Source organism: Leuciscus leuciscus (genome assembly GCF_965113295.1).
Source record: "Leuciscus leuciscus genome assembly, chromosome: 17".
NCBI lineage: Eukaryota > Metazoa > Chordata > Actinopteri > Cypriniformes > Leuciscidae > Leuciscus > Leuciscus leuciscus.
The window spans coordinates 37,008,576-37,025,779 of NC_138741.1; the positions used below are offsets into that span (position 1 = coordinate 37,008,576).

The 17,204-nt window shown below is 40.8% G+C and overlaps 4 protein-coding genes across 4 annotated transcripts in view; 3 read left to right on the top strand and 1 right to left on the bottom strand.

Annotated features, from left to right (window-relative positions):
• Positions 1-17,204, bottom strand: part of LOC309479403 (uncharacterized protein) — a 373,702-nt gene that overhangs the window by 25,868 nt on the left and 330,630 nt on the right. The gene's annotated exons all lie outside the window — the stretch shown is intronic.
• The window catches only part of LOC309479377 (uncharacterized protein), a 271,906-nt gene that overhangs the window by 12,176 nt on the left and 242,526 nt on the right, over positions 1-17,204 (top strand). The window lies entirely within an intron of this gene.
• On the top strand, positions 648-11,389 carry LOC309479480 (uncharacterized protein). The gene is made up of 6 exons (XM_082143667.1): positions 648-2,238; positions 4,286-4,493; positions 5,515-5,622; positions 5,702-5,835; positions 7,790-7,963; positions 10,977-11,389. Exons 2-6 carry the CDS (start codon positions 4,461-4,463, stop codon positions 11,110-11,112), a joined length of 585 nt encoding a protein of 194 aa, XP_081999793.1. The 5' UTR covers positions 648-2,238; positions 4,286-4,460; the 3' UTR covers positions 11,113-11,389.
• The window catches only part of LOC309479492 (uncharacterized protein), an 11,180-nt gene continuing 7,256 nt past the window's right edge, over positions 13,281-17,204 (top strand). Inside the window, exon 1 of the mRNA XM_082143681.1 lies at positions 13,281-13,390. The gene's annotated coding sequence lies outside the window, so the exon portion shown is untranslated. The remainder of the gene's footprint in view (positions 13,391-17,204) is intronic.

The window sequence follows — 17,204 nt, forward strand, 5'->3', positions numbered from 1 at the left end:
GTTGTAAATTACACGAATTAAAAGTAATGCAGGTATGATTTTCATTCTATTCTATTCACCAGGAGCAGTTTCCATGTTTCATTAACAGTTATTGTTAATATTGTGTATTCACCATATTTCACAAATTATCACACCATTCGCAAATTATAACATGTTTACACAAAATTTGTTTATAGCCTATATTGAATGTAAACTTTGATAATCATAATTAATAACTCACATTCTCACATGATATAGAGGACTGAATGAATATTTTGAATGCTTTTATTGGCATTTGTGTTGTTTCTGAATGCTTTTATTGGCATTTATGTATTTTCTATTGTTGTGTGAGGGTGTATACCTTCTGGATGTAATGTCTCTCTCTCTCTCTCTCTCTCTCTCTCTCTCTCTCTCTCTCTCTCTCTCTCTCTCTCTCTCTCTCTCTCTCTCCTCTCTCATTCAAAAAAAAAAAAATGTATTAAAAAAAGTCATAATCCATGTCTTATTCCAAATTAGGATGTTATGGTATCAATCTGAATGGGAAAACCATCGAATTGTACTCAATGGCCTTTGTGCCGTCATATGGCCTTGGTGCCCCCCCCAAAAAAGAAAAGGTGGAGGCCAAATGGCCTTGCCCCTAAAATTACATAATTCCCACCCTGGTCATCAAGGGTCGCAATAATTCGACGTCTCGCTGGTACTAGCTGGGGTGCAACTGCCAAGGTGCTTCGAATATCAACAGTAGCTCTCGTCTTCTCCACAGCTGAATACTGTGCCCCAGCCTGGTGCAGAAGCCCACACGCCAGGAAAGTCGACACTGCCATAAACACCGCCCTTCGGACTATAACTGGCTGCCTGAATTCTACCCCTGTCTACCATCTGCCAACACTAGCGGGAATTGCCCCGGCCGGCCTCCGACGAGAGGCTGCTACCCTCGCTCTTGCAAGGAAAGCCCAAAGATACAACTGGCATATCCTGCACAATACCACCACAACAGCACTGCCTCCTCATAGACTGAAGTCCCGCCACCCGTACAACAAGGCGGCACAAGACCTGCTCAGGTCCATCCCTGAGGACCTGTCTACAGAGGCATGGCTCGCGGCAGCTTGGAAGCAGGAGTGGGAGTCAGCAGGGCCCTCACGAATCCACCGTTACATCTATGACCCTGGAGGCGGTCTTGAAGGAGAGGATCTGCCACGCCGGCAATGGACTCTGCTAAACCGCCTGCGAACTGGAGTTGGACGTTACAAAGCATCGATGAGGAAGTGGGGCCTGGAGGACAGAGCAGTGTGTGAGTGTGGGGAGCCAGAGCAGACTGCTGAGCACATAATTACCACCTGTCCACTGTATAAACCACTCTCGGAGGCCGGCCTCTTCGACGTGGGACCTGAGATGAGAACGTGGCTGAGTTCTACTGAGCTGGACATTTGATGACGACACACGAAAGAAGAAGAATTATCATAGTATATCTCAGTCGTCGCATTAGCCATCATTTTAATGGAAAGAGACGTAGGCGTGTTTTCCAAGCATTAATGGAAAGTTAGGCCTTTTATACTTGAGCGGCACATATGAGGAGTTTCTGGGTGTTTCTCCCTCATTTCTGCTAGTGGTCGTCGACCGATATAGTTTTTTTGATGGCCGATGCCGATATCTTAGAGAGCAGGGTGGCCGATGTAAAGCCGGTATTTTTATATAGCCTATACTTTATATTTATTTTAATCAATATTTAATAAAATATAAATAAATTAGAAAACAAATCCTTAAAATAAACATGCTTATACTTTAGATGGCAACTTCTTGAATCTGCAATCCTATTACAGTATTTTTCACAAATAAAGTAATTGTTTAAAAATATATGAATATGTGAATAAAAAGGAAGTAAACACTGTAACATTGCACTCATATTGTGCGCACTGGTAATCATATTTTTTTCAAATAAAGACAAGGTAACGCTAATATTACATACAGCACACAGTGAAAACGATATGAATATGACACAGTGGGCAACTGGATATAGCACAGCATATTTTAAAATGAAGGATTTAAAGTTTTCGATCGTGTCTCCTGTGAAGCTGATCTTCTGTTCACATTCACTCACTTCACACGGACCGACCGTCCCTAACACGTTTATGCACACTTCACAAGATATCACAGCTGGATTCCATTAAATCTGCAATGAAATTAAATGTTTATTAGATATTCAGAGATTTGATTAAATTATGTAGATGCACATTTGCTGAATGTTGACGGTAAATGAAAGTATTTTAGCCTGATTGTTTGCCTTTTCTGTTACAAATAATATAAAAAGCAACGCTTTACTTTTTCGCATAGCATTTACTTTCTTTGTTTACCAGTTCTGTCTAACAAAGTATTAGATATGACTGACAGAGATCGTAAACTAATGAAGACAGAGAATGTGAGTGAGCGCTGTGTGAGCAGGCACTGGTGTTCTCAGCGCCACCCGTCAAAATAAAAGTCCCGCTTCCAACACATCGGCCTTGGCGATATATCGGTTGACCACTAATTTCTGCTTCAATCTCTTGATAAACTGTGGCCTAGTTAAAACCTGAGTGTAGGGTCTGGCGAAGCTATGTAGACAAATAATTTCCAAAGGGGCGTCACCAACCGACATAGCTCAAATTCCTCTGGGCGCAATTGGATAGTCACAAAACCAATCGGATCGATGAAGGAGATGACGTATGCTTCGAGTGTTGTTCTTTGCTCCGGTTTTAACGAAAACTGTAAGTTTAAATCGCTCAAAACAGACGGGATAACTGATTCATTTATATACTGTCTATGATTCGAACGAGTGATGTTCCACGGCGGCATCCATCTTTGTAATGAAATCTCCTTCAGCGTCGCTGCGCTGTCGTCATCATGTAAATCCCTCCCCAAACGTTTCCGCGATTTCGGCGGCACAGAAATGAGTTTGAATGGGCTCTTCTCCAGACTATCCTGGAGAGAGAATTAAAATTCGCCGGAAGTAGTCTGGGTTTTCCCAGGCTAGATAAACTGTGGCATTTCTTTGTTGTTTAGAATCCAGTATTCCTGTAATTCTTTTGTCTTTTATGAGTTTAATGAAGAAATCTGTCTCGTCTTCTGTCCAAACACACCGCATCATCTACGTCAGCTGACCTGTAAATGCGCAAAAACTGTTTCCATTGCAGGTTTACGAACTATTCCTTTTTCGAACTGCCTGAAAAACCACCTCATGCAAGCATTAACTTTTTTTATATATATGGGAGTTTTTTCGAAATTGACACGTTTCCATTGGGCGTATTTTCAATTCACAATTTCAGTTTGTGCGATTTGAAAGGTAATGGAAATGTGGCTTATGTTCCGTAGCTCTTCTTTCTTTTAATGATCTTAATGCTGACACTTCTTTCTCACGTCCTTCTTCACAGGTTGACAACGTGTCCCGTTTCCTCCGGTTCTTGCAGCCCACGGCGAGTGAGCCGTCTCTGGACTTCTTGTCTAAGAGCACAGAGACCCGGGACTTTCTGACGGCCCTGCAGTGCGCCGACATGGGCACAACCACCTTCTATAGTTACATCAGGAGCATTATACGGTTCCTGGAATACCTGATGACAAGGCTGGATCTGTGCAGAACCGACCCAGAGCTCTGGTCCAAATGCCAGAGTTACACTGACACGCTGAAGACTGTATCCAAGACACATGAAAAGACCTGGGATACGAGGTTACATGTTCATTTTGCATTGAGCTTTTTTTTTTTTTTTACTAATGTTATAAATACATGCATGCGTATATACGTACATAGATAGATAGATACTTTATTAATCCTCAGGAAACTAGGTTTGTTACAATAGCAGTAACCACATTTAATCCTTGCACACAGACAACATCAATCTCTCTACCTTACTACATTCATAAAACAAAAACGTTCACTAAAGCATTCTATACCCTATAATATTATAATGTTTCTTCTATTCTATATCTATTTAAAAAAAAATAAACTGCGTTAGACTTAACTGGGAAGGGTCACAGCACTTGCATATTGTTGTCCTATTGTTAGTTTAACTGCTTCTATTGTTCTCCTCATTTGTAAGTCGCTTTGGATAAAAGCGTCTGCTAAATGATTAAATGTAAATGTAATTTAAATAATATATTAACTAAAACATGCTATATCCTGTAATGATAATACTAAAAACTGATACACAAACAAAATGATCTAAAGCATACAACCCCTATTTTAATAATACTAAGAACATAGGTTATGGTTGCTTCCTCACATAATCACAAGGGTGGTGTCTTTAATAACCTGTCTTGTTTGTTATGTTTAATCCAGTCACAGACGGTTCAGTGAGAGAGCTCCCAGCATTAAAGATTGCCAGAGGATTTTAACAGTTGCGAAGTCAGACTTTCTCAGGATCCACAGGGATCTGCTGACGGGCACAGCGGTCTCATGCCCCGACAAGACCCTGTACCGCTATTACCTCCAGGCGCTCTTGGTCTTCCGGCACATGCAGCGTCCAGGAGCCGTGACAGGATTGACCGTAAGTTCATCTACTTTAACCCTTGTGCGTCAATTAAAAAAAGTTACACATAGGTCCATAGAGGACAAAAAACCATAGAGGTCCATAGTTTCTGTGTCAAAAAACTGTCATAAAAAATTGAAGCTTGGTTGCACACACTTAAGTTTGGCCTCATTTTAAAGAAGACCCTCGGCAGATTATTGTTAAAGTAAAAGTTTAAAAAGTGAAAAGTTATAGAGGTTTAAGTTTATGAGCAATATTTTATATAAAATATATATTTTATGAAACATGTTGAACTCAAAAATCAAAGCCATAAATCTAAACAAGTTGTGCTCCAAATTTGAGGTTGAGATCCAAAAAAAGAGCTTTCAGTGAGATATTGTTTGGGCGCAGGAACACATTTTCTCCATTAGATGCAGCAAAACTCCACTGATACACACAGTGGTTGGATTTGTGATTTGCAGTATAGTTTCTTTCTCTCAAATATTAAAAGCACATAAACGCACACACATTTTTTTTTATTACACACATACAAACCACACTCTGACATCCATACCAACACACCCACACAATTATAGCTGAATAATTTATCCAGTTGGCTCTATAGTATGCCGAAGCAGAAAAACAGAATAAAGCGAGTATTTGTTTTATAAGCCAAACCTGAGAAATGGCACAATCTGGGAACATTTTTACGTTTGAAGCCTTGCTAACAGAATGAAAGATTAAATATTGCAGTTTTAATAGGTTTCAATTTTTGTCCAAAAGGTCCTGAGGAACTATTTTGTGTACCTAGTGTCAAATAGATTTAGTAAAGGAAATGGGGGGGAAATAGTCAAATTCCAATAAAAATTCACACCTGTGCCAAAATGTATACAGTTGGCATTTGCAGAGGAAAAATTATCAAAAAAACAAAACAAAAAAAGACAAAACGAAAAAAGACAAAAAATGTCCATACGGTTGCACAAGGGTTAATGAGTTTGTTAACTCAGGATATGCTGGACACGTATGCAATATTAAACTAAACCTTTTCGATGTTTCCCAGGATGAGGACTGGGTGGAGCGGATCGCTCACGGTGGCAGGGTGGTGATCGGCGTAAGGAAGGAGAAAACTGCAAGCATACAAATAGCCTTGACACAAGAGGAGGAAGCTGTAAGTTTGAGCGTGATACAAACAGCAGATTGCACAGCGCCTGTGTTTTACATTCAGTAACTGTGGTGTTTCTCCGCAGTGTTTTCAGCTGTACTACAAGCAGATCAGGCCTGGGAACATCAGGCTCGAAACATTCTGCCAGGGTTTTTTCGTGTCGTCGTCCGGCGAGGCTGTTTCCAATGTGTCACATGACGTGTTCCACCTCCATGAAATGTACGTACTGTACCTACACAGATCCATGTGTAAATGGAGACACTTTACTATATCCTGTCAGTCACGGTTAGAGTTGGGTATCGTTTGAATTTCAACTATTCCGATTCCAATTGATCCTTTGCAGGGAGTTTGATTGACAGGCGATCTGACCAATCATAATCCGCCATCTGCCATTTATGTCCGACAGTCAGGAGAGTTACTAGATTAATGTTGGAGGATTTGAACCTGAAAAACAGAGTATACTGACGTCTTTCCGCGGTTAAAACAACATTCCTTCTAATGTTCATTCATGTTTATTTGATGCTATAAATTAACTAGAAGGAAGAGATGATCGGTTCACGAGAAGCTTTAACTGAGGCGCCACAGCGATCTGTCACGACACATTAAAGAGCCACAAAATGGTATTTATTGTTTAAATTTCTTTACAAAATGACCAAATTTGAAAGTTGAGACTTTGTTTCATATCAAAAGTAACCTGGTCTGTCCTGTCTGTCAGTGTGTTGTCAGTGTCCTCTCTGCTCTGCAATCATGCGCAATGTATTTTTCACTGTGTGAGAACATGGTGGGGCGTGAGAGCGGCATGGTTTGTCGGACATAGCAACAGTAATGTTGCGATCTTGCGAACGGTCAATTCTGCTTATCGATTCCTAATTTTGAATCCAGTAAGGTAAAAAAAAAAAAAAACTGGGATATCATTCACATTTAGTCTTACTGCAAAACATTTAGTTGTAGTTGAATATCTTGAACAAAAATCAACAGGCTAAAAATACCATAGCAAAAACTTGCCTAACTAATATAAATTTCAAGCATTATTAAAGACTAGTAAACACACACAGTAATTAAAAAAGAACTAATAAAATACTAGCAATCGCAACAAATAGATACAACTGAACAAAGATACGATTGAAACGGTGTTTTAAGATTTTCAGGTATTCAGGTACAAAAACTGTAATCAAAAGTAAAATAGCACTGCACTTTATAAATAAAATATACATTAGAAATATAGTTACAAAAGTTATCCAGTCAAGAATGAGTGAATTTTCTGTCTTTTGTTGTTTGATTAGTGTTATTATAGATTGCTGTCACTTTAAGAGTTGCCTAATCTACAGTAGAGAAACAATGATCTCCTATATTTTGAATTTGGACTGCAGTACCTATTTCCACCACTAGCTGTCATTCTTACAGACTGCACCTTTAAAGGGATAGTTCACTTTGAAATTAATTTTTGGTATGTTTTAGCTTACCTCAAGGGCATCCAAGATGTAGGTGTCTTTTTTTCTGCAGTAGTTTCAATTTGTACCCTTCAACTGGTGCATAGATATATACACACTAGATGTCGCCTTGTCTACGGCAGTTCATTGGAACGAATGTCTTTAAGGCGACATCTAGTGTATATATCTATGCACCAGTCTGCGTACACGTCAGATCAGATCACTTGGACATGGCTGTGTATAAGTGGTTAAAACGATATAAATACTGTTCGTTTTCTCACACAAACCGCTCGTTTCGTGTCTTAGGCCATCAATGTGTACTTACGATGGGGAATTGTTTAATTTGGACGACGGGGAATTGTTTTAATTTGGACTCTGTGCATGCTCTTTGAGACAGTGACCATCGACCTGCATTATATGACTGACAGACAAGAACGGTTTGACCCTAAAAATATCAAAATTGAAACTACTGCGGAAAAAGAGACACCTACATCTTGGATGCCCTTGAGGTAAGCTAAAACATACCAAAAATTAATTTCAAAGTGAACTATCCCTTTAATGTTTTAAAGTCATATTGAAATGCTCTCAAAGGAATCGATAAGAGGAATCGAAATTTACATTTTATAACAAGTATCCGATTCCTGACCAAGTATTCGATTCCATTCAATTCCAATCGATTTTCGATTCCCAACACTAGTCACAGTCATATCACAGTTAACATTTGATGTGATGTTTTCTTCCAGGTATAAACTGGCCTGTGTGAAGAGTCAGGACGTGCGGAGGGCTGTTAGATCGGCTCCACAAAGCCTCCCGGTGCACAAACAGAGGGCCGTAAACCTGTACCTGTCCAATAACACTGGAAATCCAACGCCTCAGGACACCGTGGACGCCGCTGAGCTCCTCGACTCCTTGTCCGGGTCAGTCTCCACTCAACACATCACCTGGGGCCGGTTGCATAAGACGATAAGACTAGTCTTACAAGTTAGACATACTTTTTTTTTTCTTTAAAGGGATAGTTCACCCATAGATAAAATTTACCCCATGAGTTACTCATCCTCATGTCATCCTAGATGTATATAACATTCTTCTTTCAGACGAATACAATCAGAGTTACATTAAAACATGTCCCGGCTTTTTCAAGCTTTATAATGGCAGTGAATGGCTGTTTCTGTTTTGAAGTCCATAAAAAAAAGCATCTATCCATCATAATAGTGTCCCACACGGCTCTACGGGGGTTAATAAAGACCTTCTGAAGTGAAGCCATGTGTCAGTGTAAGAAAAATATCAATATTTAAAACTTTATCGACTAAAATAACTAGTTTCCGGCAGACGGCCGTACGCAAGTCGACTTACGCCACAAGAGTAACACTTGACGATGTATGACGTATGATGTAGGAGTAGCGTAAGCTTTGACGCCTCGCGCGGTTCAAACAAACAGGGCTGGGCAACAAACTCAAGCTCCTCCCACATTTAAAAAACTAATAATGTCGTTTTAGACATCTAATTCGTGACTGGTGTTTTGCTCTCTCCTCTGCGCTTCAGCGTTCGTCATTTCATCATGCGTCGGGTCAGAGGTCACTCTTCTACCGTAAATCGATGCGTACGGCTGTCTGTCAGAAACTAGTTATTTTAGTCGATAAAGTTTTAAATATGGATATTTTTCTTAACACTAACACATCGCTTCACTTCAGAAGGCCTTTATTAACCCCCGCAGAGTCGTGTGGAGTTCGTTTATGATGGATAAATGCTTTTTTTTATGTGCTTCAAAACATAAACAGCCATTCACTGCCATTATAAGGCTTGGAAGAGCCAGGACATTTTTAATATAACTCAGATTGTATTCGTCTGAAAGAAGAAAGTCATATACTCCTAGGATGACTTCATGGTGAGTAAATCATGGGCTAATTTTCATTTTGGGGTGAACTATCCCATTAAGACTGTTCATAGCTTTTTTTTGGGGGGGGGGGGGGGGGGGTTACATCAAAACGTAGATTAGCCTAATTTGATACAGAAAATTAAAACGGACTGCTACTGACTAACTGCTAGTGGTCACTAGGGTTGGGTATCGTTTGAATTTGAACGATTCCGATTCCTTGTTTCGATTCCGGTTCCTAACGATTCTCGATTCCGATTCTTTTAAGAGGCAGGGTCAAAAAAGTTTAGATCAATTTTAATTCTATGAACTTTTTACTTTTTATGAAATTTACTATGAATTTCTCACAGGGCTGTTTTCAACTACAATATAAATATCAAATCTATTTTAAACAACTTTTTTGACATTTTAAATGAGCTAGCTAACGAACGGTCTTTCTTAAGGAAATAGTCTGACCTTCTCCATCAATTGAAATATAAAAAAAATTGCATCACAATAAGTGTATTGTATTGTATGTGATTGTCACTAACATTTTAGTAACTAATCTGAATTTTATTAGGTTTAGTGACAACATGTTACAATGTTTACATGGTACAATTTCTGGTAAGCTACGCTTTTTTATTATTTCATTTCAATTCAGTTATTGTGATTTGATTTAATATTGACTCATTTGGATAAATATTAGGTACTCAAGATAGGCGTTAATTTTTCTCAAGAAAAAAACAACTCACCTAATGCTGTAAACACACAGAGAGCCCTATCAGCTGGCAGTATTATTTAAGGTTAAAAATAACTCAAATTAAATATAATGTTTTTTTTATTTTATTATAATAACAACTTTATTTAATGATATAAGTACAAATATAATAAATATGTAATATAGTACACATATTTAGCAAAATACTCTCTATAGCTCTTTTTTTCTTGCCAACTATGTGCTACAGCCATTATGTTCATTAAATTTCTTTCCTGAGGTAAATATGACATAATTGTTCTCCAGCTGTGTTATTGACCTCTTCACGCTGATAAAAAACACTGATTGATCGATATTATGTATGAGGAATATACAGTTAGGTAAGTTGTAGTCTACTGTATCTTTCAACAGTGTTCGTGTTTATTTACTATTAGCTAGTCGAGATGATCGGTTCACGTGCGCTAGGGATCTGTCACGTCACATTTACAAGCGCCAAAACGGTATTTATTGTTTGAATTTCGTAATAAAATTGACAGAATCTGAGAGCTGAGATTTTTTTGTATATCATAAAGTAACTGCTCTGTCTAGTCTGTCGGTCTCCGTGTCCTCTTTGCTTCACGATTTTATTGTGCGTGAGAAAATTGATGTGTGGTGTGAGAAGTGTCAATTGCGTGTGTCTCACGGTAAATGCGTGAGAGTTGGCAGCTCGTAAATGTGTTTTCATGAATATATATTTTTTTACGTTCGCCGGCATCGCGCGCAGTTTTCAAACGGACGAGCAGAGGACGAGAGAATATGGTTGCAACTTGCAAGATACCGAAGAATAAGAAAACATCATATGTACGTTTTTAAGGTTTAACGTCAGGGTTGTTTGCTCTGAATACATTTTATGAGACGCTGTGTGAGTTAATAAGGCAACTCACACAGCGTCTCATAAAATGTGTCGGTTCGCAGTTTAGCATAACAATCAATATACGCTTACACCTGTGCTAGTACACGCATTTACCATGCCGTGTGTACGTTACAAATGTTTAACTAAAGTGTCAGCGAGTTAACATTTGGCAGTTTGAAATCGATTATGTAGTTACTTCAGTTCAGAATAGGGCTAGAAATGACTTAGACAGCGGTTCTTCTTCCGGTCGGAGGACTGTGAATCGAAACTAGGAATCGAAATTTAAACTTTTGAACGATTCCGGGAAAATCGCAAAGCTAGTCCCGGTTCCAGTCGATACTCGATACTCGATACCCAAGCCTAGTGGTCACACTAGAACTTAAGATAATGTCTTAACATAATGGCTATGTTTATACAACTGGTCTTTTTTATACAAGTGTTTTTTCTTATATTTATTCATCACTTATACAGTGCTTCCTCGGACGACGACACCTCATTGGCTGAACTGAGTTCTGCTGGATCCAGCATAGAGGAACACGCTTCACGAAAAGATTTCTCTGCCTCAAAGCCAGATTTCCCGTTTCTCTGGAGGGTCAGCCACCCTTGAAAAAGCAGCGGGTCGACTCGGGTTTTCCAGAAGACCGTGTGCTTTATGATAAGTGGCGAGCCTCCCAGTACAAACAGAGAGAGCAATATCTGCTGTGTGAGTCTCAAAATACACCAATACAGCATTGACACGACACAAACTAGGCCATTAAAGGGATAGTTCACCCCAAAAAATGAAAATTACCCCATGATTTACTCACCCTCAAGTCATCCTAGGTATATGACTATCTTCTTTCAGATGAACACAATCAGAGTTATATAAAAAAATATCCTGGCTAATCCAAGATTTATAATGGCATCATTATAAAAATCATTAAATATCATTTATAATGAATGGGAGCCTAAAATTTTAAGCCCAAAAAAGCGCATCCATCCATTATAGAAGTAATCGATACGACTACGGGGGTTATTAAAGGCTTTCTGAAGCAAAGCCATGCGTATGTGTAAGGAAAATATCTAAGTCAGAGTCCAACGGGGACCAGAGAGAGTCGGAGCCCGCAAAGGGATATCTAGTGGTTTGGACCCTTCAGGGGCCGAGGCCTCTCAGATGGAAAGCACTCGTGCCTGCAGTGCTGGCACTTCCAAGTTATAATATCTTACAAAAGTGGACGGCGAAGACCAGCCGGCCGCTGCACAAATGTCTTCAGTTGGTCCAAGCCCATGAAGAGGCCATACCCCTTGTGGAATGAGCCCTGACGCCTATTGGGACATTGCATGCCCATTGAGGCGTAGGCTAAAGAGGTAGCATCCACTATCCATCTTGATAATCTCTGTTTTGTGACTGGAAGCCCTTTGGTCCGGCCGCCGAAGCATACAAAGAGCTGTTCTGACTGTCTGAATGAGGCAGAACACTCCAGATAAAAGCTGAGAGCCCTAACAGGGCAGAGTAGACTCAATTCTATATCGTCTTCCAGTGAAGGAAGCGCCGATAGCGAAATGACCTGGGCTCTGAACGGGGCTGAGAGCACCTTAGGTACATAACCATGTCTTGGCCTGAGGACGACCTTGGAGTCGTTAGGCCCGAATTTGAGACCAGAAGCGTTTATAGAGAGCGCTTGCAAGTCGCCCACTCGCTTGACCGATGCTAGTGCTAGCAGGAGTGCAGTCTTAAGTGAGAGAGGCTTTAATTCAGCCAACTGAAGCGGCTCGAAAGGGGGTCCCTTAAGGGCCCTGAGAACCGTGGATAGGTCCCAGGGGGGTCGAGGCGCGTTAAGCCTCCTGGTTCCTTTAAGGAAGCACATGACCAGGTCGGTTCCTTCCCAAGGACTGGCCGGCCACAGGAGCATGGAAGGCTGCTATGGCCGCCACGTATACTTTGAGCATGGAGGGGGTTCGGCCCGTGTCCATCAGTTCTTGCAGAAAGGAAAGTACTGATGGTACATCACATGAATAAGGGTCAAGGTCCCGAGCTGCACACCAGCCGGAGAACGCTGACCATTTAAGAGCGTAGAGCCGTCTGGTTGACGGCTCTCTAGCCTCGGATAGTGTTTAGGACCTTTTCCGGGAGGTTCCCGGATACCGGTTGAGGGGCCATACATGAAGGGCCCACAAGTCGGGATGAGGGTGCCAAATTGTTCTGTTCGCCTGTGTGAGGAGATCCTGTGATATGACTGTGACTATGGTTGGGAATCGAAAAATCGATTCCAATTCTGGAATCGAATACTTGGTCAGGAATCGGATACTTGTTATAAAATTAAAATTTCGATTCCTCTTATCGATTCCTTTGTGAAACCATTCAAGTGCAAGATGACTTGCTTTTATGTGCTTGCATGCATGTGTAACTATATTGGGCAACTGTGCATAGTGACAGCAGCTAATAACACTACTCAAACAACAAAAGACAACAACATTTTGGGCCCATTCACTGCTATTATAAAGCTTGGAAGAGCCAGGATATTGTTTAATATAACTCAGATTGTATTCGTCTGAAAGCAGAATGTCATATACACCTAGGATGACTAGATGGTGAATAAATCATGAGGTTATTACCATTTTTGGGTGAACTAACCCATTAATTCACCGTGACTCGCATGAGTAAAGTTATGTAACTCTTTCTTCAGCACACTTCACACACAGCAAGGCTTCAGCTGGAAAGGTGGTGAGGCTGATTGCACAGGAGGGGTGGAAGACCAACTCCCCGAAGCCAGAAGAGGTCGAGAGGTTGTGGAAACCAGCTTCTCCAGACAGCATTGAGGCAAATCAGGTTATAATAAAGTGTGTGTCTGACCAGACCTGGACCGGGCTGGCCGTCAAGAACTTCGGTGACGAGCACGGTCTAGGTAAGAAGAGCTTTCATTTTCCTTCTAAGGAGAGAAAATATACATTTTAGCAACTGTTACAGGGTGGCCACGGGTCCTTAATGGCCCCCGAAATCAAAATGTACGTATTTTTTTCAGCTTTTATAAATGTGTTAGCCTTAAGGTTATGAATAAGCTGGTGTGTTCCACACACACAGGAACCCAGACCGACCCCTTCCACAGCCAATACCCCTCTGTCCTCCTTTTCTTCGCTAACCGAGGAAGAAGTATCTACACTTCTCCTCTCCAGTCACCCTACCACCTGCCCGCTTGACCCCATCCCCTCACACCTTCTACAAGCCATCTCTCCCACACTTCTACCATCACTCACACACATCATCAACTCATCCCTCCACACTGGCACCTTCCCTACAGCATTCAAGCAGGCTCGGGTTACTCCACTGCTCAAAAAACCAACGCTAAACACATCATTGGTAGAGAATTACAGACCTATCTCTCTCCTACCATTCATTGCGAAGACACTTGAAAGAGCTGTCTTCAACCAACTAACATCCTTCTTGTCTCTAAACAACCAGCTGGATGTCAACCAATCTGGCTTCAAGAAAGGACATTCAACTGAGACTGCATTACTGTCAGTCACAGAAGCCCTACGGATCGCAAAAGCTGCTTCCAAATCTTCAGTCCGCATTCTCCTGGATCTGTCTGCTGCCTTCGACACAGTGAATCATCAGATCCTTCTGTCCACCCTCTCATCACTGGGCATCACAGGAACTTCACTCCACTGGTTTGAGTCCTATCTCACAGGTAGGTCCTTCAAGGTCGCATGGAGAGGCGAGGTATCCAGAGCACATCAGCTGACCACAGGGGTTCCCCAGGGTTCAGTTCTTGGTCCCCTCCTCTTCTCCATCTACACCACATCACTGGGACACATCATACAGGCACACGGTTTTTCCTACCACTGCTATGCTGATGACACACAGCTCTTCCTCTCCTTTCAACCAGATGATCCCACAGTAGCTGCACGGGTCTCAAGCTGTCTGGCGGACATCTCCACATGGATGAAGGAACACCACCTGCAGCTCAACCTGGCAAAGACTGAGCTTCTCGTCCTCCCTGCCAATCCGTCTCTACAGCACGACTTCACCATCCAGCTAGAGTCATCATTAATCACCCCATCAAGATCGGTCAGAAATCTTGGAGTAACGTTTGATGACCAGCTGACCTTCTCAGATCACATTTCAAAGACAGCTCGATCATGCAGGTTTGCACTGCACAACATCAGGAAGATCTGGGGCCGTATGTATAAAGCCACTCAGAGTAAAATTTTAGTCTTAAGTCTCTCAAAATTCTAAGAATGACGTCATTTTACTTTTATTCCTAGACTTAAGAATAAGTGTGATTCATAAAGGTTCCTAAGTGTCAAGACTAGGTCTCAGCTCCTAAATTACTTAAGAGAGCTGAAGAGGTCTCCTAACCTAGTTAGGAGTAACAAGATGGCCGCAGAGAGGAGGAGGCCACGCACTTTTCAATGAAAATATGATGTATTGGAGTTACAGTAAATGATGACGGAGTTGATCAAACAATAAAAGTTTGATCATCAAGGGATCCTTTTTCGAACTGACTTTTAAGAAATTTTATAGCAATGAAATTAAAGGAAAGTAATAATTACATTGTTGCTGACTGGAAAAAAGCAGCAGTGCTTTTAACTTAGTGAAGATATTTATCTGACAAAATTATTTCAAGTCAAGTCGCTTTTTACAATAGGGCCTACACAGTGTTTCAAAGCAGCTTTAAAGTGATAGCAGGATAATAATGCAACAAAGTTAGTTTGGGCTGTACAGCAGCTCTAGAAGAACATAGTGCCATTGTGCAGCTTAAGTAAGTTCGATGATGATTCATTTCCATTGTAAAAGATCATTAGTCATTAGTTATCTATTTAGTTCATTATACAGTCGCTCTGCAGAAAACAGTGATGTACATCGTTCAGCTCAGTTCAGTTCAGAGACAATGGTGTCAATGCAGGCAGATCAATAATATCGTTGAAAAAAGGGTTAACTACAGCTACAGGTTAAAAAATAAATTAAAAAAAGCTCACAGGAGAAAAAAAATCATAAAATCATACATTGTCTGCAACATAGTCAGTTATTAATATTTCATTGTCCTCTCTTGTTCATTTGTTTGACAGCCTGGCTAAAAATTATGTCTGTACAATTTGGCATGTTTCAGTGTGTTATCACAAATAAACAATTGACTCTAAGCACAACTACACAAAACGCGTACAAAATCTTTAACACATTTGTAACCCTATTTGAATAAAGGGTGAATCTGACAATTTTCCTTTGCCTCACTTTTGGCCACTACTGTATGGCAGTTCATTGACTTTGCAAATCTCGCAGCAAAATAAAGCCACTTAAATGAGTATTTCAGGCTTTCCTAAGTTGTTGGATCCATTGATGGAACTCATGTTTGCATAATTGTAAATGAGGAGTTGCAAAGCATTTAAAAAAAAAAAAAAATTTAAATATTAAAGTGTCTTAATTAAATGATTTTATTATAATAAAATTAAATGATTGGTGTCATGCTGCAGTGACCTCACCCTTGCAGGCTCACTATTGGCTGATTCAGTGGTTGAGGGCGGCCATTTTGGGTTGACATCACTGTAGTCCTTAGTTCACAACACTTAAGTCCCACTTCAGTCAGCACTTAAGAATCAGTCTTATACTTTACTGAAAGTTGCTTTTAGCTGCTTTATAAAAGTCTCCTACTCTAAGAAAACTCCTACTCTTTACTAAGTATTTTCTGACACTTAAGTCAAAGCTTAAGACTATTCTTAAGAGCATTTCTTAGAAGTTTTATACATACGGGCCCAGGCCTTTCCTAACTGAGCATGCAACACAACTTATCGTCCAGGCCCTGGTCATCTCTAGGCTTGACTACTGCAATGCCCTTCTGGCTGGACTCCCAGCATGTGCGACCAAACCCCTACAGATGATCCAGAATGCTGCAGCTCGTCTTGTCTTCAACGAGCCCAAGAGGGCCCACGTCACTCCTCTGTTCATCTCTCTGCACTGGCTACCTCTAGCTGCTCGCATCAAGTTCAAGGCACTGACGCTTGCTTACAGAACTATCACAGGCTCAGCTCCCTCCTACTTTCACTCACTCCTACGAGTCTACATCCCTACCAGACACCTACGATCGGTCAACGAGCGACGTCTCGTGGTTCCATCACAGAAAGCCACAAAATCACTTTCCAGAACATTCTCATTTACAGTTCCATGCTGGTGGAACGCTCTCCCCACCCTCATCCGGAATGCAGAATCCCTGACAACATTCAAAAAACAGCTGAAAACCAATCTCTTCCGTGAGCACTTAACCTTATAGAAAAAAAAAAAAAAAAAAAAATCCTTTCCCTTTGAAACATCACTTATCAGGCTTATGCTACTCTGAATAATACCTGAACTTCGTATTTTGAGCACTTCCTGCGTTGTTGTTGCTTTTGCCTCTTTATGATGACTCGCTGAACTTAGTCCTAATTTGTAAGTCGCTTTGGATAAGGGCGTCTGCTAAATGACTAAATGTAAATGTAAATGTGTGTTCCAAAAAAATTACAAAATTCGCATTTAGGAGATATAAGCATTCAGAACTTAATTACAATTTATTCACACCTCTACTATTGAATCCAGCGTATCATCAGCGCTCGGATTCGCTGTCAAGTACGACTCGCAGTCTGTGAGGTAAGCTAAACGCTATTGGCTATTTGAAAAGGGGGATGAGCCATTCAATATGTCCCGCCTTAACTTCCTGTTTCAGTGGAAATCACGTCAACGCATCGAAC

Bases quoted from the DNA above. Each gene is read 5' to 3' on its own strand.
- LOC309479480 (XM_082143667.1), top strand. From the start codon at position 4,461: ATGCAGCGTCCAGGAGCCGTGACAGGATTGACC. The intron at 5,623-5,701 runs GTAAGTTTGAGC...GTTTCTCCGCAG, and splicing joins TGACACAAGAGGAGGAAGCT to TGTTTTCAGCTGTACTACAA. The intron at 7,964-10,976 runs GTCAGTCTCCAC...TCACTTATACAG, and splicing joins CTCCTCGACTCCTTGTCCGG to TGCTTCCTCGGACGACGACA.